This window comes from Egretta garzetta, unplaced genomic scaffold, assembly GCF_000687185.1.
Source record: "Egretta garzetta isolate BGI_Z169 unplaced genomic scaffold, ASM68718v1 scaffold27, whole genome shotgun sequence".
NCBI classification, from domain to species: Eukaryota; Metazoa; Chordata; class Aves; order Pelecaniformes; family Ardeidae; genus Egretta; species Egretta garzetta.
The window spans coordinates 2,040,822-2,064,166 of NW_009260400.1; the positions used below are offsets into that span (position 1 = coordinate 2,040,822).

The window sequence follows — 23,345 nt, forward strand, 5'->3', positions numbered from 1 at the left end:
TTGGGGTAGTTGCTATCAAGACTTAAGCTTAAAAGGAGCTGCTGTGCTCCTTTTCACAAGTCAGTGACTTAGATCTTAAGTTAGTCTTTGCATTGTGCTCAGCTCTGACTTCGGAAGAAAAATGGTCAGATGTCCCAGTTTCAGAATTATCAAACAGATATTGTAATAGCTGCATGGGGAACACAGGAGCACTGCACTGTAAACAAGCTATGACAATAAACTTAAAAGTTCAGAAAATGTGAATGTCTAGGGAAGGCAGGGTTCTACTTTACTTTATTCTCACTTAACTTTCCTAATCCTCCTCCAGATTCCGCTGTTCCAGGCCCACCCACAGTTGAAGCAGTGTGTGCGGCAGGCGATAGAGCGAGCAGTGCAAGAGCTTGTCCATCCGGTGGTTGATCGGTCCATTAAGATTGCCATGACTACTTGTGAGCAGATAGTCAGGAAGGACTTTGCGCTGGATTCAGAGGAGTCACGAATGCGTGTGGCCGCACACCATATGATGCGGAACCTGACTGCTGGGATGGCCATGATCACCTGCAGGGAACCCTTGCTGATGAGCATAGCTACCAACTTGAAAAATAGTTTTGCTACTGCCCTGAGGGTAAGAGTTGCATCATCTGAAGCTTGCTTCCAGCTTATAGGTCTGTAGAGATCCAGCATTAGCAAAACAGTTCTCCACATTGTAGACTTGCTGATTAATCACATGGCTTAACTAGTGTGGAGGTGAATTTAGTGGACGAGTGTCTCATGACTCTTGTGGAATTACAGTGAAAAACCTGTGCTGCGATTGCAGCTCATGTCAAACATTCTTAAGCCTGTAAGGTGGATCTTGCTATGTTGCCCACAAACTTCCTGACTACCTTATTTTGCCTCAATGTTCTCCAATTCGATCACATCACAGAAGCCTTGGAGTGCTTGCCTTTTTGTGGGTTTTGAGGTAGAAAAGTTAGAGTGCAGAGGACTGAAGGGATTCTGGGACTTTCTGATGATTGTCTTGGTTTGTTCAGCATACATGCAGATTTTATTGACTTGTGCTGTTTGTTAACAGGTAGTTAAGACTGTTCTATGCAGCTTGTGGCTCCATTGGGTTTTCTGGAGGCTGTTTTCAGGTCTCTTAACGAACAAAGTTTGAGCTGAAGTGGTAGCTTTCCCTTGACTAAACGGAATGGTTCATGAACAGCTGGCCAGAACAGCAGCTGCTACCCAGGATATGTGCTGTGCTTACCATCAGTGTCGGCAACAGACAGTAGAGCGTAAGGATCTTGGAAAGATCAAGACATAGCTATCCTTTCAGGGATTAAAAAGAAAAAAGCTAGAGGACTGCCTACCTCTTGCTTAAGGGCATGTTACTATTTTCCATCTGTCTGGGAGTGACAGTACAAAGGCCCTTTTGCAGTGGGGTTGCTGTCTTGCGTGGTAACTGGCTTGAAATGGTACAGTTGGACTTGATGATCTTAAAGGTCTTTTCCAGCCAAATGATTCTATGATTCTATGACTTAATAGTCTGAAGGGAGCACAAAATGTTAGTACAATTGCATCTGCAGGTATGGGATGGATAGTCCATCGTTTAACTCCAGGCTTCAAACACTGTTGACACTTCATACACAGAACTTCAGGTAACTTGATTTGAGGTGAAGTGCAGGAAAAGCATACAAATTAATCTTGTTCCATCCATCTTAAACACAAGGATGGGAGTAAACAGGCTTAGTATTGCTTTAACATGTGAGCTGAGCCAGTGGCGGCTGCTAGCAGCTGTGCTGACAGAGTTTGGGTGTCGAGCTAGTAACTGTAAGAGAAAGCACTCTTGTCCTCTGGGTAAGAAAGAGGGGCACAAATATTTCTCTGGTGTGCAGTCTTGTGTTTCATCAGATGTGACCACAGTTCAGATAGGGAGGCAATTGGAGGAGTCCTGGTTATCTTTTGGGTGGTATGAGAAGGTAGAGATGTGCTATTCAAGTTGGGGAGGCAGGGTGAACACAGACAGCTGTGCATATCTATCAGGCATGATGTGCTGCAGAAGAATGTGTATAGGCAGAAGTAATTCAAGTTTTGTGGAAGAATTAGCAGTAGTGTGTCACAGTGCTTGTAAAAGTGTCATGAATGGTATGAAAACGTAGCAATGTATCAAGTTTTATCAGTTTCTGAAGATGTATGAAATTGATAATCAAGTTGTAATCAAGGTTTTAAGGGGTAATTGTACAAACTATTGTGTTGCAGAAGAAAGTGCTGTACAAGACATCAAAAAATTCACATCTGGCTTATTGTATGAAGTGGGTTAACAAGCAAGAATTTCTCTTGTTTGAAAGCAGCAGTGTAGTTTTCCAGAATTAATGAAATAGGGGTAGATCTTAATGGACAAGGAAATCCAAATAGATGGGACTGTTTGTGTTCAGATGTGTATTCCATTTCCAGTAGGAGTTGCTGCTTTGCACCCTGGAACATAAGTCCGTTTGTTCAGGGTTCTCTTAAAGCAGACTGCAAGAAGGAAAGAAGAAAATGGGTATCAGAAAGGGAACCCACTGGAAGAGGCGTAGGACTACTGTTTTGTGTTGGTAGTGATGCGCTTTTATATCTTCTGATTACAATCTAGGAAGTGGAAAAACTTTTTGGCTGCGATGCGAGGCTTTTCCTGCATTAGCATTTGTTTTATGCGCATCAGTCTAAAGCAGGGCTTTATTCCTGTGCCCTGGAGATAGGTTGGCGGAGAAGATGGAGAATGTCCTGCTGGGTTTGTTCCTTGTTGAAAGTCTACTGTCATCTTGCCTACATGTTTTATTCAAAGCTATGCAAAATTAAATTTATTATTGTATATTCTATGCAAACAGAGTGCATTCCTAAGAGCATCCCTTTTTATTGTTGGTGTTCTGTATAGGCAGTGGTGCAGATCTTAAGGCTAGTAATATGCAGGGAAAATTTACAGCCTTTACTAATTATTGTGGTTTTCAATAGGCAGCCTCCCCACAACAGAGGGACATGATGGAGCAGGCAGCTGCCCAGTTAGCGCAGGATAACTGCGAACTAGCATGCTGCTTTATCCAGAAGACAGCTGTGGAAAAGGCAGGCCCCGAGATGGACAAGAGGCTCGCAACTGTGAGTATGGGACTGCTGTTGTCTTTTAAAAGTACTATATGTGCTCATATACCTCCAGACTCAGTGTCTAAAATTCAATATGGCGTTTGGGTTTTTTTCCCCAGGAATTTGAGCTCAGAAAACATGCTAGACAAGAGGGTCGTCGGTATTGTGATCCGGTTGTGTTAACTTACCAGGCTGAGCGGATGCCAGAACAGATCAGGTTAAAGGTGAGGATTTTAACTGAGCTACGTTCTGATGCTGCTCTTCTCCCTCTCCTCATAATGAGAAGTGGATGCTTCAGCTGAGAAACCCTGTATATTGTTAGTCTTGTCTAACAGTGCAACTATTGGCTTTGATTTGTAATGGAAGTGCATGAATTGAATATGTTGTTCCAAAATGTGTTCTTATCACTTTCCTCAAATGCTTGAGGACATTGAGTCCTGTCTCTTGTTCTGTGCTGTTCCTTTCACTGAAAGATGACTTGTCTGTTTTGTTTTCTTGCCTCCTTTAGATTTTCTTCTCTTAAAGGACATACCATGTGCTCTCAGCAGAGCATTTCTCATGTGCATCAGACACATGTGAAGCCAGTATTCAGTTCTTCCTGTTTCTAGGAATGTGAGTTGCAGTTGTAGAGCTAAATCCTCCTGTTAGATGTGGCAGGAGAGATAAGACCTCAGTGTAGAGCAGATGAATCCTAATTCTTGATGTCTAGGCCACTCTGTTTAAGACTGTGACTGAGCAGCTGCCTGTTAAACAAACTGCCCTCACTTCTTACTGTGACAATGCTTAAACAATGAGGTTAATGCCTGCTCTTTTTCATTGCAAAGGTTGGAGGTGTGGACCCAAAACAGCTGGCTGTTTATGAAGAGTTTGCACGCAATGTCCCTGGCTTCTTGCCTACCAATGACTTAACTCAGCCTACAGGATTCTTGGCTCAGCCTATGAAGGTAAAGATTTCCAAACTAACTAGCTTGAGTACTATAGCCCTTTTGATGAATGTTGCAGAACTTGTGCCCTTTGCTAGGGGACTAGTAAGAATCAGGCATTTGTGTTGCTTGGGAATAGTGGTTGAAAGATGCATTAGTTTTAAAGTCAAACTAATGGCAATGTAAAACTCACACCCAGTGTTAGAGGGTTGTAACCCAAACTGGGACAAGATCTGCAAGTTATGATTACTATGTGTAGTTTTAGTAGCAGTGAAAGATTTTAATCAAATCTCAGGTTACTTTTGGAAAAGGTCATAGATGGCAAGCATGGATTTTTGAGATAAGGAACAGGGGGTTTGTATGTATACTTGGTCTTAAGGACTGTTAAAATTGCTAGTTATTGCCAGAGCTTAATTTGCTCATATTTATTTAAAATACCAGCATAACTAACCACAGTACTGTAGAGGTCTAAATTTTGGATGCTATAATTTCTGAAATCGAAGAGCCAATCGGTATTTGAATTTTGCAAACACAGTCCTTGGAAAAAAGCAATCACTCAGTCCTACTTCCTTTTAAGCAGCAAGCTTGGGCTACAGATGACGTAGCACAAATCTATGACAAATGTATGACAGAACTGGAGCAGCACCTGCAGTCCATTCCACACACTCTGGCCATGAATCCTCAAGCCCAAGCATTGCGCAGCCTCTTGGAGGCGGTGGTGGTGGCTCGTAACTCCCGTGATGCTATTGCTGCACTTGGACTTCTGCAGAAGGTGAGTGCTAACAACTCTTCTCCTGTAACAACTCACCTGGAGTTTATTACTCAGCTGGCTTGTGGGTTGTCTTGCTGGTAACTGTGTATCTTCATGCATCCTGTGGAACTTGCTTGGTGAATAATACTGAACAACTGTGATCTTTGGAAATTCAGTAAATAAAATTGGAAGAGGGCCATGGTGTTCACTTGGTGTATTGCACACACGGTGGTCAAGCTGCTGTGGGAAGAAGCAGGTACAGAATCCTGGAACTTAAGGGACTTTTGTTCAGATATGGCAAGTAGAGAGCTGTTGCACTCCAGAACAGTTTTGGTTTCGGGATGATTTTGAGGCTAAGACAATGTTTGAAATGCCCGTGTAGGTGGATAGCATTGAGTGTAGTACTGGACTTAGAGCAGCACACTTGTGCATTGTATTTTGCGGTAACTGGTAAGTATGCATGGTGTGTTGACCCTGGCCAACAGCCAAGCATCCATCCAGCTGCTTGCTCACTCCCCTCCCCTGCAGGGTAGGGAGAAAATAGAGGGAAGGCAAGGCGACTTGTTCATTGAGATTGAGTTTAGTAGGGAAATCAAAAGCTGTAAGCACAAACAAAGCAAAAAAAAAAAATAAAATCACTACTGCCCATCAGTGGGCAGATGTCTAGCTGTTCCTTGGAAAGCAGGGCTTCAGCACATGTAACACTCGCTTGGGAGGACAGACATTATAACCATGAATGCCCCCCTTCATCCTCCTTTCCCTGAGCTTTTATTGCTGAGCATGATGTCATATGGTGTGGAATAATCCCTTTATTCAGTTTTTCAGCTGTCCTGGCTGTGGTTTTTCCCGACCTCTTGCCCATCCCCAGCCTACTCACTGGTGAGGGAGGCACAGTGACAAAGAGAACGCCTTGATGCTGTGCAAGTGCTGTTAAGCAATTGGCAAAACACTGGTGTGTTGTCAACACTGTTCCAGCCCAAATCCAAAGCACAGCACCATATGGGCTGCTATGAAGAAAACTAACTCCATCCCAGCCAGAAGCGGTAGATTATACTGGGTGGGGAGTGTTGCAGTGAGCTCTGCAAGCTGAGCTGGCATCAGTGCCTGTGTAGTAGTGCAGAGCACAGCAATAGATGTGGAGAAGAATCCATTTTGAGTATAGTGGAAGGACGCTGAGCTGTCTGTGCGAGGATCTAAGCACAGTGGCAAACCAAAAGTAACTGGAAGCTGAAGCTCTTTGTTCTCAACTGATAGTGCTCGTACCTACTAAAGGATCTAGTTCTGACTCAGACTTGGCCAGGTAAATTGTGCTGCTGTTGTAAAAGACATATCTTCCATTTCTGAGTGCTGCAGCTCTTTGTCTAAAGAACCTGATAGCTGACCTCTGGCAGGTTCTGTAAATTTTCTTCCATGTAGTTTTTCATGAGCCATAAGCAGAATTGCTTGCGAGGAGGCATTGACTTACAGAAGCTGCAGCACAAAATAACGTGGTCTTTCATACTACTTGGTGTGCATACAGAAAGCCAGTGGGGCATGGTGAGACCGTAGGCTTGTTTGTGGTAGTCCAGCTGTGTATGGTGATTGTGTAGATGCTGGTAAAATCTCACATAGCCTTATCAAAGGGTCAGCACAATAACTGAATTGTTTTTTGCATGTCTGTCGAGTCTTCTGGTGGTAACTCTTGCTGATCTAATTTGCAGAAGGTTTGGAAGAGGACTTGTTTTTTCCTCTGCTAACAGGTTGCATCTATTCTAGGCTGTAGAAGGCTTACTGGATGCCACCAGTGGGGCAGATGCTGACCTCCTGCTTCGCTATCGTGAGTGTCATCTGCTTGTGCTGAAGGCTCTGCAGGACGGTCGTGCATATGGATCTCCGTGGTGTAATAAACAAATTACTAGGTCAGTTATGAGAAAACAGGAACAGCTTTCATCATCTTTTGGGAGTTACTATGTTATTCTGAATCACTTGGTTGTTATATTTTGCATTGCTGCAATTTGGACAGACAAAAAATAACTAGCTTTTTTGTGAAGAGTAACTAGATCTTCTGATAATGTTGCTTCATCCTAGAACATGATAGGAATCTTCAATGGAATTAGGCATTAGAGATGCTCTGGAGGTGGGGTCTTTTTCCTCATTTTATAGATATTGTCTCTATATGCCATCACAAACTGACATGGCATGTGCCTGCAGCAGAAGCACTAGTGCTTTAGCTAGGCAGATGTACCACTTTGTCCTCAGAAGAGAGGCTTCTTAGGCTAAATAAACTGAAGCTCTCAAAGGGATGTTGTGACCAGTTGCGCAGGGCAGCAAATGCTTGAGGCTGATGACTGTTCTGAACTCAAGCATTATCTCAGAGAATGCTCTAGAAAAGGCTTCTTTTGGAGCTGAGTCATGAATGGTACAGTTTCTGAAGTATTAGATCTCAGTTGCTTCACTTACTGTGTTGTTTAAGTACACTTTTTAAAAGAAATCCAATCTTCAGGTGCCTGATTGAATGCAGAGATGAGTACAAGTATAATGTGGAAGCCGTGGAGCTGCTAATCCGCAATCACCTTGTCAACATGCAGCAGTATGACCTTCACTTGGCGCAGGTAAAGGGAACCTGCTCTTTTGGAGGAGAGAAGTTACGGTCAATCCACTGTAAGATTTGTGGTTTAATTGCCTTTTTCACTTTGACAGTCAATGGAGAATGGCTTGAACTACATGGCTGTGGCATTTGCCATGCAGTTGGTAAAGATCCTGTTGGTGGATGAAAGAAGCGTCGCCCACGTAACGGAGGCAGATCTGTTTCACACAATTGAGACACTCATGAGGATTAATGCTCATTCTAGAGGAAACGCCCCGGAAGGGTGAGCCTGAAATACTGTGTGGTGCTTTATTCCTCTTTGCCTGTGTAACATTCAAGTGATAATGTCATACAGATTTAAACTTTCTCTAGGGCTGCAGTCCTATGTTAGTTTAAACTGTCACTCTACTGTAATTGTGCTGGGTTTATGTCAAAACAGAGGCAGCTGCAGCAACATGTCAAACTGAATGCTTGAGCAGAAAAATCTTTCTGTGTGTTGTGTTCCAAAATACCATGGTACTGTGAGAAACTTGCTTGAATTCCTGCTTTATTTCAAATTTAGGCAATATTCTTACCTCTTTAACTTTAGTATCTAGGTATTAATATGTTAAGGTGTTAAATCACAAGCAATTCATCAAATTAGACAATCCTTTCTGTTTCCTTAGACAACTTTGTTTAGAGTCTACAAAGCAATCCTCCACCAATCTCGCATGGCTTGTGTATCCACCAGCAAATAATTGGGCAGCAAATGTTGCCACAGCATCTGGAAATACCTGTGGGACATGCAGGCCACCTTTTACTAAGGTGGAAGCAATTGCTGCTAGGTTTGAGAAGGACATAGATTGGAGTTTGGAGAACTCTGGATTGCTGCAAGAGCAACCAGCAGCTGGCTGGTCCTGGTGGCAGTGGCTGGCACTGCTAACACAGCTGATAGTGGGAGGTCCGAAAACAAAAGTCCTTTTGCCTGCAGTTGGTGTTAGTAAACTGTCTTCTCTGTATGACTTGACTTTCACTGCAGCCAAATTTAGTGCCCCAGTCAGGCTGTTGGGCATCTCACTATCTCGGAGCCTTTTAGGGCTTCTAAACTCTGCAAAAGTGCAGCTATTTCTAGTATTTGTGGAGCTTTATTGCAGCACACTGCTGTATGAATTGGTGTAGAACTTCAAAGCTTGTATGGCTTCAGTGTTCCTTTTTTCATCATAAATGTATCTGCTTTCATGACTTATTTCTGCTGTTCCAGTGAGGACTGGAAGATATGAAGATCTAGTATATGAAATAATTTGCTTTCTTTGAACTATACCTGACTGAGCTCCCAGTTCCCACACCTGGGGGAGGAGAAATTCTAACCCAGTTCTTGCTCTGGTCTGTTGCATTAGATTACCCCAGCTGATGGAAGTGGTCCGATCAAACTATGAAGCGATGATTGACCGTGCTCACGGAGGTCCCAATTTCATGATGCATTCAGGAATTTCCCAAGCCTCTGAGTATGATGATCCACCAGGTCTGAGGGAGAAGGCAGAATACCTGCTGAGGGAATGGGTGAACCTCTACCATTCAGCTGCAGCGGGCCGTGACAGTACCAAAGCATTCTCTGCGTTTGTTGGACAGGTAGAGCTTTTGGAAAGAAAGGTGCTTTTTATTCAACATAAGTAGGGTGTGATGCCCTCCATTTTAAAGCAGTGTTATAACCCATGTTAGGCATCCTTTTGAAACTTTCAGGTGTATGGTAGTTGACTATCACAATTTTGTCTGCTTTTGATGGTGTAAAGTCCTGTAGAAACCCCTACCCTTCACCAGATCACATGCTTCAGATACTGTAGCAACAAGCTGTCAGTTCAGACCATGAGTTTTGGGATAAGTATGGGAAAAGAACTTCAGCTAAGAGCTGTTGGGAACAGTTCTGACATGCTCTGTGTAATGAAGCTTGACTAGTGTTGCTCCTTATTTCAGACCACGTGAACAAGGGAATCATGTTTGTAACTGCAATCATTAGAGTGAGGAAAAACTTGAAACTTCATTATATAAAGCGGTGCCTAAATTTAAACAGCCTCCAGCATTTCACTCCAGGGCACCTTAACAGATGTGATGAACAGCACACCTCTGCCTTCTAAGTGTGATTGAGAAGGGAGGTGCCCTCAGTAGCCCAACATGTGTGGTGACAAACTCCATAAATATCTGTGGTCATCTTCCTAAAACTGTGTTCCTGGCAGCTCCTTGACAGCAGCTGCAAGGAAGCCCCGACTTAGTCTGTTCGCACTGTGTTCTCCTTTAATTTCCACAGTAATACCACAGAAATGCTACAGATCTTGTAGCTACTACTGAAAAGAAGTTCGAGCTATGAAGTACACATTAAGATCTTGACTTGACGCAGTGATTTTTTTAATGTGACTTTAGTGTCCTCGTGCTGGCTTATAGCCAGCTTTCTGTTGGTCTGACTTTTTCTGTTGGTCTGCCTAATACTGAGTAGCATCTTTTTTGAATGTTTTAATGGGTCTTGTGTTAAACCCACTTTTAAAAAAAAAAATTTACCTCTCGTGACCTCACTCTTTTTAATACCTTAAACTATGCTTGTAAAGTATACTTCAGTATCATATACAAAATGCACTTTTGTCCTCCTTCACTCTTATCACACTCGTTTGCTTACCTTTTGTATGTATTTGATCAGATTTGAAATAACAATTGAAATGTATCAAAGTGCAGTGTTTATATATAATTTCTTTCCTTACAGGCTTTAGCTATGGGTTTTAAAAGAAGTATTTTGTAATAACTGCATTAAGCAAGGTTTTATTACTGAACTTAAATGACCATAATGTTGGCTGCTTAAATTAAGTGTTGCTTCCTTTCCACTAGCCTTTAGGACAAGGAGGAGCATAGAACTTTGAAGGCAGATAGCTTAATTCCCTTTTTTTTTTTAAATAAGTTTCTCCAGAAATACTGGATGTTCTCCAAGAGATAGCAATTATGCTGTTTATGTAGCTTGATGTCTGTGCAGTAGGAGTTCAGAAGTGTAAGATGCTTTATTCAAAACCCCAGAGCTTTCCTGCAGTGTAATTTGTTTCATTTTGGTGGCTTTAATACTATGGGTAACAAAAAGGAGGTGGTTTTTTTATGTATGTTATTAAAAAGAACTCCCCAGTGCAAAACAAACAAAAAAGCCCACCCAGTCTTTCTCTGCATGTAATGTTCCTGTAAGGTGCATTCATTCTCCAAATGCAGTTTGCTTCTACAGAATGTTGCTCCAAAGTCGTGATGGTTCCTGGGCCGATAGCTGAGGTGTGCCCTTCCCCAAGCTTGTACCCCCTGTGTGGGCTCCAAAGGCCTGACAGACCAAACCACTGCCACCTCTTGCTGTCCTTCATGCGAGGTTGAGTGCTGGTGGCAGAACTGATACTGAAACTGGCTTCTCAGCTATGCTGATGGATAAAAAGAATTGGGATCAAAAAGACTCTATTTGAGAGTAAATGCCTTTGCTAAAATTGTGTTGCCACCCTTAAGTTGCCTTGAAAATAGTCATCTTTGCGGGGGGGGGTAAGGTGGCAGAGATAGCTTGCTACCCATCTCTCCTGAGAGTGTGGTAAAAGTTACGCTAGGCAAGGTGGGTGCTTTGTAAAGTGTGTGTTGTTTGAAATAAGTTGTAAAATGAACTTTCTGTGGTTACAGTTCTGAGGTTTTTTCTTTCCCGGCTAGATGCACCAGCAAGGAATCCTGAAAACAGATGACCTGATTACCCGCTTTTTCCGTCTTTGCACCGAAATGTGTGTTGAAATCAGCTATCGTGCTCAGGCTGAGCAACAGCATAATCCAGCTGCCAACCCCACTATGATTCGAGCCAAGTGCTACCACAATCTGGATGCCTTTGTGCGACTTATTGCGCTGCTGGTCAAGCACTCTGGGGAGGCAACCAACACAGTTACAAAGATCAACCTCCTGAATAAGGTTGGGAACCCTTTTTGTACTCATTGCATTTAAAGTGGTTAATTGAGAGTACCTTTGCTCATAAATGTGAAGCATAGACCTTAATGCAGGCTGCTGCTGAAGCGTCAGATGAGGACATTGATGGGTTGATCACTGAAGTGATAAACTGTTGAGTGGAGCATCAGGATGCCAAGAGGCTTTCTCATTCACAAAGATTTCATATCAAACCTGAAACTCACCTTTGTGCCTTGAAACTAAAGTCAACTGCTGTTGTTTTGAGGCTGAGGTTTTACTGATGGTTTATCTGTAGGCTGATTTGTACAGTAACTCTTGCTGTCACCACTGAAATGTCCTGGTCCTCTTTAGGTTCTTGGTATTGTGGTGGGAGTTCTTCTGCAAGACCATGATGTTCGGCAGAGTGAATTTCAGCAACTTCCTTACCATCGCATTTTCATCATGTTGCTGTTGGAATTAAATGCTCCTGAGCATGTGCTGGAGACCATCAACTTCCAAACACTCACAGCTTTCTGGTATGTATTTGAGATTGGCCACAATGCTCATCCTTTCCTGGTAGGGTGAAGATTTTCCATATAAAGGCTATCTGACTGTTCCTTTGTGGTGGCTTAATCACATTTGGAATAACTGGTTCTCCTATAGACTGTCCACTTGCTTGTTTTAAGGAAGATGACTGGTAAACCCCAAGATGCTAAATGCCTTGCTTTTAGGGCTGTGTATGTTTTCCCTCAATGTTATGGAAAGCAATCTTATTGCTGTGCACTTCTAACCTGCTCTAACTTTTCTTTCAGTAACACATTTCACATCCTGAGGCCTACAAAAGCTCCAGGTTTTGTTTATGCCTGGCTGGAACTGATCTCCCATCGGATATTTATTGCAAGAATGCTGGCACATACACCACAGCAGAAGGTGTGGCTGCAGTTTATCTCTTCTGAATTAAAAAGCTCACACGGATGCTTATCTGGTGTGGTGCTGTTTCACATCTCTCGAAGTGCACTAGTAGCATGGCTGTTCTGTTTTGGTTGTCTTCCATATTCACAGTAACCTAACTGCATGGAGGAGAGTCTTTGCATCAATAAACTATGGAATACAGGGTGAATTGAATTTAATAAACATGCCTTTGTCAAAGTCTGGAAGAGACGTAGTCTAGACCAAATACTCTTGACTCAGTAAGGCATGTTGAGGGTTCTGGAAACATCCATAGTGTATGATGTGCAGCTAAAGCCCTCAAAATGAGCTGTGCTGCACTCGCTGCTTGAGCTACAGCAGTAGGACATAACCTTGACCCAATCTAATTATAGTTTTGAACTTAAGGTAACTGCTTTTCGTTGCATGTTTCCCACCTGCTGTTTCTTTCTTGACAGGGTTGGCCTATGTATGCCCAGTTACTGATCGATCTTTTCAAGTACTTGGCTCCTTTCCTTAGAAATGTGGAACTCACCAAACCTATGCAAATTCTTTACAAGGTAAAAAAAAGTCGGTTAATAGATGGTGCTTCCAACCTCAGTTGTCTGAAAGTAGAGGTGTTCTGTAGTAAAATAGGATTTACTGTTCTTGTATAACTTATTTCTTAGAATCGATCACAAATCTGGTGTGGGACAGAAACAGGCTACCTTTCCAGATTAGTTTCTTCTTGTTAATGTTAACCACATGACATAGAAGGATGGTGCTGCAAGTGCTTGGGCGGTTTGGACAGTTACACACCTCTGTTATATTTTTTTTTTCACAGGGCACTCTGCGTGTGCTGCTGGTCTTGTTGCATGATTTCCCAGAATTTCTTTGTGACTACCACTATGGGTTCTGTGATGTGATCCCACCTAACTGTATTCAGCTAAGGAACCTGATCCTGAGTGCCTTCCCACGGAACATGAGGCTTCCAGACCCTTTCACCCCCAACCTAAAGGTAGGACTCAACTTTCATGAGATTGATAATGGGAAGCTTTTATGCTCCAAGTACTCTTTATCCAGGTTTTTTTAGAGGCTGTGATATTTTGGGGGCAATTTAACTGATACTTGAATTAATGCAACCATTCAAAAGTTAACAGGGAATTTGAAACTTAAGTGAGATCAGCACAGCAGAACAGCATTTTTAAAGCATGTAGGTTTTGGTTATGTTTTTAAGGCTCAGTGTTTGACAGTTCCCATACAGAGTGGGATGCAATCCTTGTCCCATATGAAATCTGTTGCAACTGGAAGCATAATGCTTGACTCTGGTCTGTGTGGCTTCACTGGCACCTGCAGATACGTAGCTTGCTTGCAGACTCTCTGCAGGTTCAACCTGAAAGGACAGGCTGGTGAGACTTGTGTTAACAAGAACTGCATTGAGAACCAAGCTCTTGCATGGGAAGCCAGAGGGCTTCTCTGTTTTCAAAGGGAGACCAACTTAATGGTGTTACTAGAGCTGACTGGCACCCGGTGTTGGGGCAAGGGCATCTATCATTTTACTGTCTCATTGGTCGCTGAAAAACAGACTTCTCAAGCAGTCTTTGTGGCATTGCTAAAGCAAACCTGAATGGAACCTCATCCAGCAGTTCTTGTCTCCAGCTTTGTGCAGCTCATGCTGGATGATAAAATTTGTGCTCTGCAGGATGTGTGGGGACTGCTGTTCAGTTAACTTAATTGTTGAAGAGCTGGTGTCATTGTAAATACTTTTTGATGGCACCATCTTATCTTGAAAACAGTGAGATAAACCACTGTTCTGAAGCAAGCCTCTTGTATAATGGGGAGAGACTTTGAGGAGTGTTAATGTTGCCTAAATAAATCTTCGGGCGTGCGCCAGTCTCCTTATCATGGAACGATTAGGAGCAAACTTTCTCATGCTGCTAAAGCATTGTCCCGTTACTCTTCATTGCCTAAGCTATGCAGGGTGATGGGAGTGAAGCTGCAACACTCATTCAGTTAGCAGTTCTTGAGGTTGAAGAAGGCTGTCCTTGACTTATGTGGATGTTTGTACCTTTTTAAACTACCAAACTATCTTGAGTGTAGATAGGGAGACTTCAAAGGCACTGTGTGAACTCCCCTAGGGCCTTTACCTTTGGATTCTTTTATTCTCTACTCTCAATTCTTCGAGACAGTCATTTAGTAAGCTTGCACATTAGAGACAAGATTTCTTCTGCAATCTGCAAAAGCATGGTGCTTCCTTTTCATTGTTGGTAGGAAAAAGCAATCAACAGCAGGAGTTTTGATGTAGTATCAGTTACAGATCTGCTTTTTTAATCTGTTCCTTTAGAGATAGCTTATGGTTTAGCTGACCGGGATTTCTCTCAACAGGTGGATATGTTAAGTGAGATTAATATCGCTCCACGAATACTCACGAATTTCACTGGAGTGATGCCACCTCAGTTCAAGAAAGACTTGGATTCCTATCTCAAAACCCGTTCTCCGGTCACTTTTTTGTCTGACTTGCGCAGCAACCTACAAGTGAGTGGCTGTTTTCTGAGGATACTGAATTCAAATTCTGTGGGACAAACTATCTTGTTGGCCGAGTCACCCTCCTTTCTTGCAGGAATTTTGTTGATGTGTAGCAAGTGTGTGTTCCAGGCATTAGGAAAGCCTCTGAAAATGCACGCTTCCCTGAGTATTTCCTCTACCACTCCCTAGCAGGATGTTTAAGTCTATTAAGTAGTTTCAGCCAGGTGGAATGTAAGGAAAGAGGAATGCTGACTTTAACAACCCTAAAATGATCTAATTTAAAAGCAGCTGGTTTTATCTACATGAGCTGCCAAATGCTTATGTAAGTGAAAATGTAAGGTTATCTAAAACTTTGACTCTTCTGCTTGCATGACCTGAGTGCACAACCTTGCAAATCTTTAGTGAAGAATGTAGTCAGAGCTGATTGTCAGGCTTGCTTTTTTTTTATCCTCAACCCTTGGGTGATGGAGAGTCTTGTGGCTTCCATCACATGACTCCATCACTGTTTATGCAAGAATTGGCAGAGATTCAACAACTTTTATTGAACTTGATTGCGTTGGGTTTTTTAGATTCTGATGAAATTTTGACTCCAAATGGATTCGTTCTTGCTGGTTATTGAAATCTATCGATTTGCTAATGCTTTAGGGGCAGGAGGAAGGCAAATTAGTTAAAGCCCAGTTCAGAGTTGTTAGCCAACTGCATGCATTTAACACATCACGTGGTTTGGCTTGCAACAGACTTCAGAACTGCAGTTGGACTTTCTCAGAAAACTGCTCAGACTGAAGCATTCATACAGGTCATGTGCATTCCAGCCAGCCTCTGGCACTGCTGATGCATTCAGATTGCCTTTACCTCATGTTTTTACTTTTAGGTAGGGCATACAAAAATTGTCAGTTGGGTCTGTCAATGCTTTGCTGATGCTTTTGAATATACATACACGATATTAAAAAAAGATAAATGCCAAATTGGATTTGTGGCTGTCTAAGTGTGTTGTCTGTATAATCAGGAAGATACTTGGGTGCTGTTGTTGTACATGCTGTACCTTCGACTGCTGAAGGAATATAGGATATTAATGCTTTTCATATCTTTGCTATTAGGTATCAAATGAACCTGGCAACCGCTACAACATCCAGCTGATTAATGCACTGGTGCTCTACGTAGGTACTCAAGCTATTGCGCACATTCACAACAAAGGCAGCACACCCTCTATGAGCACCATTACCCACTCAGCTCACATGGACATATTCCAGAATTTGGCAGTAGACCTGGACACTGAAGGTGAGCTGGAACCACTGCTAGTTCATGCGATGTCGAATTTAACAGCAGATTGTTTGAGCTGTGAGAAATACAGAGATCGTTTCATGTAGCTGCTAGTGAATTCACCATAAGTAATGCTACGTTTGAATAGTAAACTCTGGATACAGGAGTGATATTAAAACTGAACATTCGAGGTATTCAAGGGAATGAGAAATAAGTTTAATGAGGAGAAATTGAATTCTTACTGCCCCATCAGTGTGGGTTGGTAAGGCTTTTTCATATCTTCAGGTTTTGTTTCTTGTACCTTCACAAGGCAGGTTCACAAACATTAATCTTAAGCAATACTAGTTGCCGCTTTATTCCTTTTTGTGTGTGTTTGAAAACTGTATGTACTCACTGTTCCTCTTCTGCAGGCCGGTACCTTTTCTTGAACGCAATTGCCAATCAGCTGCGATACCCCAACAGTCACACCCACTACTTTAGTTGCACCATGCTGTACCTGTTTGCAGAGGCCAACACGGAGGCTATCCAGGAGCAGATCACTAGGTGAGAGGGAAGGCATGTCACTTGCCAGCATTCAGCTTTTTGCTTTCCTTCCCTGTATATTTCAGATCTTTGAGCTCTAGCTGTTTTTACTTTTGGATTTCAGGGTTCTCTTGGAACGACTGATTGTAAATAGGCCTCATCCTTGGGGTCTCCTTATTACTTTCATTGAGCTGATAAAAAACCCAGCATTTAAATTCTGGAACCATGAGTTCGTTCACTGCGCTCCAGAAATTGAGAAGTGAGTATAACTTAAAATCCTTAAAAATCACTAAGCTAGTAGATCTGAAGCAGGGGCTGAGATGTACCTTGAGTTTTTGCTGCCATAAATGCACCTAATGCTGCGTTGCTTTTGTGTTCAGGTTGTTCCAGTCAGTTGCACAGTGCTGCATGGGGCAGAAGCAGGCCCAGCAAGTAATGGAAGGGACTGGTGCCAGTTAGATGAGCCGCATCTTGGGTTGTAAGCGTGCCAGCCTGGAGGTCCCCGTCCCATCGACTGACAGAAGACTCTGTAAGGCTCCTGCTGACCTTCCCAGCCCCTTTGATTGGGTAGACACAACAGACCCTGGGTGAAAGTCTTATGTGGGCACGTTCCAAAGTTTGAAACAAATTTTTGCCTTTTGGCCAAAATTCAGAAGATGCTGTGAATATCATTTTGAACCAGTGTAAATACAAGGAACAAAACGTTTGTCTGGACTTTTGGGTTTGTGCAAATTGTGTAAAAGGCAGGTGGGTAACTGGTGCCTGTCCGGCTTGTAATAAAGGGGCAGCTGCCGATGCCAAGCACTTGTCTGGGGCAGACCTCCTTGTCCTGACATTCCCAGACTCCCAAAGAATATTGAAAAGCCAGTTATAATATTATGTAACTTATTTTTCTTTATGCGGATGGGGGACCTTTAAATCACTTGAGTTGTTTTACAAAAAAAGGGGGATATGTTTTGGAATATGGGAATATTATGGAATAGGGGAGGGGTTAAGGTTCGGTGTTTCTTTCCCCCCACCCTCATAAAATGCTGACAGACAGCAAGTGGAGTGGCAGCCAGAGAATGCCTCTTTTCTGTTTGAAAAGACACACCTCAGGCCCTTTGGGAGAGGGTCAGCTGTTTTTAGTAAAGAAACCAGAGACCAGGCCTATAGCTTTTTTTTTTTTTGACACTTGTAAATTTTGAAAGAGGGAGGGGGGTTAAATCCAGACCTTTTCCCACCCTGCACCCTGTGACCATACAGTATAAGTTTGTAAAAAAAAAAAAAAAAACCCAACCAAAAAAAACCCAAAAAAAAAAAAAAAAAAAACAAAAAACCCAAAGGACCAATACAGCCCATTTTGTAAGGATTTTGAATGTTTTGTAAAGTATTGGTCCATGTGTTGTATTTTGTAGCCTTTCTAGTTCTTGGGCTTTAGTTCTCCCACTTCTTGTATGTATGCATACTGTAGTTACACATTAAAGTCATGACATGCAGCACGTGCCGCTGTGCTTATTCTCTCCAGTTCCATCCTACCTGGCCAGCTGATGCCTTTTCAAGTCTGTTCCACCAATCCAAAATCTGCAGTTTCCAGTGTGTTTTGGCCACTGGCTGTTGAGAGTGACTGAGATAGTTTTCTACCTTGAGGTCAGAGGGGAGAATTGTTAAGGGCCTTGCTTTGAGGTGCAAAAGGAAAGGACGCAGTTGCGTGGAGACAGAACTCTTAGTTTCAATTTCATGAGCAGAATTTGTCTCCAACGAAGTTGTGCTGGAAAGGAGATCGCTTGCAGCGGAGGGGTACAGGGCACAGACCTGCAGACCAGCTGCTGTGCTTGTGACTTGCGCCCTGCTGCAATAGTTCCCTTCAGCAAGGCTCTGTGCAAGGCTGTTAGCTAGCAGTGGCAAGGGTAGCAGCTTCAGCATTGCTAATTCTGCAAACTCTCCTAGCCTATGCCTTGCAACCTAGCAGATACTAGGAAGTAGAGCTTCACTGCTTGCTTTTTTAGGTAATGTTACCAGTTTGTTAAAGCTAGATAACTGCTGTTGTATGGGTGGAGAGGTCAGGATTTCCTGCTCAGGTTTAAGGGATTGCGCTCCTGGCTGTGCTTTTGCTGCACAGAGCAAAAACTAGATCCAGGGGGCCACTGAGCCAACTGTGCAGCTCAAGGGGCATTCTTGATCTGTGACCTGTTTCTAGGCAGTGGGTTTTTTTTCAGTTGCCTGTGTGTAAAGGAGTAGTTTCTTGCCTACAAAATCCTAGAACTCCCTCGCAGTTGTTTGGCAGGTCAGCAGTTGTGCTGAAATTGAACCTTTTCGAGTTGAAGATTTTTTTGGTTCCGCTATTGCAGCTCCAGTTTATTCCTCCTCTTGAATTAGGTTAGGATATGGAAAACTATCTGCAACCATTTTTTCTTTATCTAGCCCAGATGCCATGGGTTTTTTTCCTGTCATTTAACTCTAGCAAACCATATGTGGAGCTTACTTAACTTGTCCTAATGACTCAAAACTCTCTGGTCTCTCTGGTTCTGTACTAATGCTGCTGTACATGGCTGGCTCCCTTAAGGCTTTAAGAACTGGTGTAAAGAGGGGGTGGAAGGTGGACAGGACTCAGCAAAGATCCCAGTAACACAAGTTGGGCTGGTAGGATGGAAGCTGCTGTGCTTCATATACCCTCTTAGCAGGTAAGGAAGCTGCAGCTGGTACTGTCAAAGTGAACAGCGCTGGTGTCAGCTCCCCAAGGAATACCAATGTCCTTGCCAGCAGAGGCCCTGGGTATAACGCACTTAATGTTTAAAAAATGAAGACTAACCTTTTGATCTGCTGTGTGCCTAGTTTGAAATCTAGTCTGCCATAGGAAGAGAAGAGCCAAGATGACAGGCTGGACTGTTACAGCATTACACCACTGTAAAAGGGGAGAAAAGTATCCCAGGTAATGTTAAACCACCCTGGCCCCTAGCAGTGCAGGTAGGGCTATAGCTGACCTTCAGAGGGTTTGCTTGTTTGCAATACTTCTAACTGCAGCAGCAGCAAAAATTCCCCCCCTTTTAGATGGGGGCTTTGCACCTTTTGAAGTAGACAGCGTTGGCTGGATAAGTAACATCGTCTTTATTAAATACAGCTTGGCCTGCAAACCTCCAGTGTTTTGTAATGCAAAAACTGGTGAGGGAAAAATATTAATACAGCTAAACGTGATGCAGAGCAATGCCTGAGTTCAGGGGAAGAACTCTTTATCACCTGGAGGGTGTGAATCAAATGCTTAGCCTACAGCAGCTGGAGAACTGTGACAGTGCTCCTTTATAGGCATCTCAAGCCCATACAGAAATGCCTTTTATAGAGGTAAAAGGAAACATCTTGCTATATTGAGCCTACACGAAACCCAGCTGGATGGGCTTGTACTCTTTAAAATGCTTGGTGTTAACAAAACATAGGTGAATAGTTCAGTTTGTCAGCATCTCCACCTGCCAGATACTGACTCTGAACCTCTGTAAGGTATGAGCTACCAGCTGGATTTTGGCCCTCTTCATCTGGACAAGGAACAGTTCTTGCCTTAAATTTCTAAATGAGGGAACCCACTTGCTATTCTGATAGAGCGTGTCTGTCTTCCTAAAGCAGCCATTAGGAGATCTGGGTGTTCTTCAGTCCTCTTAGAAGAAGGTGGTAGTTGTGCTCCACAGCTCTCACTGTAAGGTAAGGCCACCCCAAACCCACTTCTGTGCTGTGGAAGATTTTTGTTGCTGTTTATGTAGAGGTAGCTAAAAAGCCACATGCCATGTGAGAGACAAGTGGACCCATATTTAATCTCACTGTCTATTCTTGCTGCTGTAGAAGAGATGGCCAAAGGCTGACCTTCCCCTCCTAAGCAGAGTTCCGGGCAGTTAATTTCCAGAGGCAGTGAGATTCCTACTGTACCAGCTCTAGCAGCTGATGCAAGATCCTTTTCTGTCCGTACCGCACGTGCAAAGCTTGCTGCTCCCTTCGACTCAGCTTCTCGTAAGCCTCCTTGTTATTTAGCAAGTCCTGCTCTGCTTTCAAGTCTGACCTGTAGGACTCCAGGGTCAGCAGCACACTGTTGTAAAGGAGCTGCTTGCAAGGGGTTTTAAGTCTGGAGAGAGCCTCATTAGAAAGGGTGGAGTTTTCCTCTTCCTCGCTGTCATCTTCCCAGCCATCTTGTTCCTTATACTCCTTGAATTCTTCTTCTGACATGCACAGCACCTGCAATGACCCAGGCAAAGAGAGAAGTCATGGGCAGTGTGAGTGCATTGGGCTTTCCTCTCTACAGAAGTGTGGTCTTAGAGCCATGTGGAGTGGGAGAATTAATCCTCTGCTGCACAAAAGGTGAGAGAGTAAAACTGGCCTAGATATCTAATCCCAAGTAATTTGTGGGTTAGAAGAACATTCCAACAGCAAACCTGGGTGCTGGGAACAGCCTTAAAGGGCATGTCAGCTGCCACCAACAAAAGGTGCAAAGCTCTCTAGAACAGCCATTTGAGACTAGTTTGTAAGTACACGTGGGTGGTCAGTCCAGGAGAGGAAGATGACAGCGGCTGTACCTGAAGCCCGGGGAGACCTGCAACTGCATACCCTACTGCTTTTCACACAGGAGTGCTGGTACCAAAATGCTTTTAGAGGCTGTCGTCTCCCCTTTGATTGAACCATTCTGCATGCTGGGGTGCACAACTGCAGTACACTTGGTCTGTGCTCCTCCTTGTGTAGCTCCTCCAGCACTTGGCAGTGCCTACCTTCAGGGTCATGGACAGCTCTTCCTCTGTCAGCACCTCATCCCAGCTGAGCACAAAGGCGCCTTCCTCCCCCACCATCTCCAGCTGGCACAAGAAGTCCCACTGCTCCAAGACCAGCTGCTGCTGTGCTTCGCTTTTGGCACCTGTGAAGACAGCAGAGCTGCAAACCCAGTGTGGGTTGCAGTGGAGGGGGGGGGGTGGCAAATGGAGAAGGGGGAATTCTGTGGAATGGCTTATTTTTCAAGTCACCCTTGATTCCTGTTTCATTACATCCCTACTTAAGAGATCCCTGCCCCACCCTTTCCCAAATCGGTTATGGGTGCCCACTCACGCTGCAGCGCTGCCTTGCGTACTGTCACCATCTGGATGTCGGCTGTGTCGTTGGTGTTGCCAGGGTATGGCTCTGCAAAGCCATACATGTGCAGGAGCTGCCAGTTGGCCATCTGCCCATAGGTGTTGAAGATCTCCTCTCCTTCCCTGATGGGCTGTGTTGTAACCATTCGTAAACATTGCTGTGAGCAGGGAGAGAAGCGGCTCTCAGCTGCGGTGAATCTGCTGAGCTCGGAAACAAGGTGTTTCCAAGGGGCTTGGGTGACCCTAAGCTCTTCCTGACTAAAGCCAGGTGTGCAGCAGGGGACTATGTTGAGCAAAACAGCTTTGCGTTAATGAGATCCAGGCCAGACTTGTTTGCTGCCCTGGCTGGAGGTTCAGAGCCAGCCTTGCTGTGGCACCACTCCCAAAGGCCTTGCTGTGAAGAGGACTCACGGGAGAGTATTCCAGGTTGGCGTTGTGGTTGGCCACGTGATTCAAAATATCTGCTACAGGCACCATCATTGGAGGATTGGGCCCCTTCTCATCTTCATCTTCTTCCTCCAAAGGCTCCTGAAAGCTAAGATGAAGGTGATGAAGAGAAGCCAGCTCTACATCTTGCAGCACAGGGCAAGCCTCGCCTTATACTTACGTTCTTGTGCAACCACGACCTTTGAAGTAATGTGGGCTATAATCTTCCCTGTGATCCTACTCCCTGCCCTTGCTCCTTGTCGGAGCAAAGCCCTTGCTTCTCACCTGTAGGCCATGACAAAGGCCACCAGCTGCTTGTACAACTCCAGCGTGTGCAGCTTGGGGTCAAAGATGTTGGGGTGGGACTCCATGAAAGGCAATATGATGGAGCTGTACTCCAGGTGGATGTTAGCCAGGTCCTTGTCCACTGCCTCTGGGATGCCTGTGCCCTGCAGGAGCCTTGTTCGCTCTTCCTCAGGCCTAGTGCAAGAAAAATGGCAGGTTTATCTCTGCCTGCCCTGGGGAGAAGGGTGTTTAAACTTTTTTTCCTTCAAAATGAAATGGTAGCCTCTTTGCATTTAATAATCCCTGATGGCGTTCAGCTTCTGTGATCCTGCTCATTTACCTTCTGCCTCATTTGTCCATCACCTCCAGCCCAAAGGGAGAGCTGTGGCCTGCCCATCCATGTTGACTTTTCCAATGCAGCTCTGATTCACTCCTCCTCCAGTCGGTTGTGTGGTTTCCCATACAGGACTCATTGTACCCAAACTGTATCCTTCCCCAAGACTCCTGGGCAGCAACCCCCACCTTCAGCTCTCACATGGGGCCACCTCACAGCCCCATGTGGTTTCACCTTACCAGAACATGGGGTGATCCAGGCTCCTGAAGTCCTGCCAGAGGGAGAAGTAAGGCCGCCAGTGGGAGTTGCTGGCTGTGTACTCGTGTAGCAGGGCCAGCAGCAGAGGCACCCAGCCCGACTGGCTCTGCAGGGACTCCTGGGCTAATGAAGAGAGAAAGGGTGGAGAAAACTCTTAAGCTGATGTGAGGCTTTGGTACTTTCCTCTGAGAACAAGGCTTCCACCCCACCTCCTTGCCTGGTTTTCCTGTCTTTTGTCCTGAGCTGCAGCAGAATCAGAAACTGCTGCTCTGGAGCGATGGATGAGCCGGGCACCCCCCACCGCCCCCCCTCACCACGAGGCTTTAGGGTGCCCTCAGCAAGAAAGGAACTCTTTTTTCCTACCAGCGTCTGCCCCGCCCCTCAGGGAAGGCACCGTCCTAGGGGTGGTTGTCGCTTACAGCTCAGGAATAGTGCAATGAGGGGCTTTTTGGGTCCAGGCTCCCCCGGTGGCCAACAGCCCTGCGCCTTCCTGCTCCAGCATCCCCCGTCCCCCCCCCCCCCCCAC

At 44.3% G+C, this 23,345-nt stretch overlaps 2 protein-coding genes across 3 annotated transcripts in view; one reads left to right on the forward strand and one right to left on the reverse strand.

Moving 5' to 3' along the window:
* Positions 1-17,147, forward strand: part of CNOT1 (CCR4-NOT transcription complex subunit 1) — a 58,635-nt gene extending 41,488 nt beyond the window's left edge. The window contains 19 exon segments of the mRNA XM_035898867.1: positions 308-604; positions 2,953-3,093; positions 3,198-3,302; positions 3,903-4,022; positions 4,579-4,773; positions 6,508-6,650; positions 7,235-7,343; positions 7,432-7,601; positions 8,695-8,926; positions 11,006-11,254; positions 11,600-11,763; positions 12,040-12,157; positions 12,613-12,714; positions 12,978-13,151; positions 14,519-14,668; positions 15,757-15,937; positions 16,330-16,462; positions 16,566-16,700; positions 16,822-17,147. Of these exon segments, the coding sequence (XP_035754760.1) occupies positions 308-604; positions 2,953-3,093; positions 3,198-3,302; positions 3,903-4,022; positions 4,579-4,773; positions 6,508-6,650; positions 7,235-7,343; positions 7,432-7,601; positions 8,695-8,926; positions 11,006-11,254; positions 11,600-11,763; positions 12,040-12,157; positions 12,613-12,714; positions 12,978-13,151; positions 14,519-14,668; positions 15,757-15,937; positions 16,330-16,462; positions 16,566-16,700; positions 16,822-16,900 (2,997 nt within the window). The 3' untranslated portion in view covers positions 16,901-17,147.
* A 103-nt stretch (positions 17,148-17,250) lies between these two features.
* On the reverse strand, positions 17,251-22,890 carry SETD6 (SET domain containing 6, protein lysine methyltransferase). 2 transcript variants are annotated; one of them, XM_035898871.1, is made up of 6 exons: positions 22,568-22,890; positions 22,228-22,422; positions 21,928-22,051; positions 21,494-21,674; positions 21,163-21,305; positions 17,251-20,635 (listed from the first exon to the last, which is right to left on the reverse strand). In XM_035898871.1, the coding sequence occupies exons 2-6, from the start codon at positions 22,311-22,313 to the stop codon at positions 20,324-20,326; spliced, it is 846 nt and encodes a 281-aa protein (XP_035754764.1). In that variant the 5' UTR covers positions 22,314-22,422; positions 22,568-22,890; the 3' UTR covers positions 17,251-20,323. The 2 variants fall into 2 exon arrangements, with proteins under 2 accessions (XP_035754764.1, XP_035754765.1); XM_035898872.1 differs by having other exon boundaries at positions 22,228-22,455; positions 22,801-22,819.
* Positions 22,891-23,345: the final 455 nt, after the last annotated feature.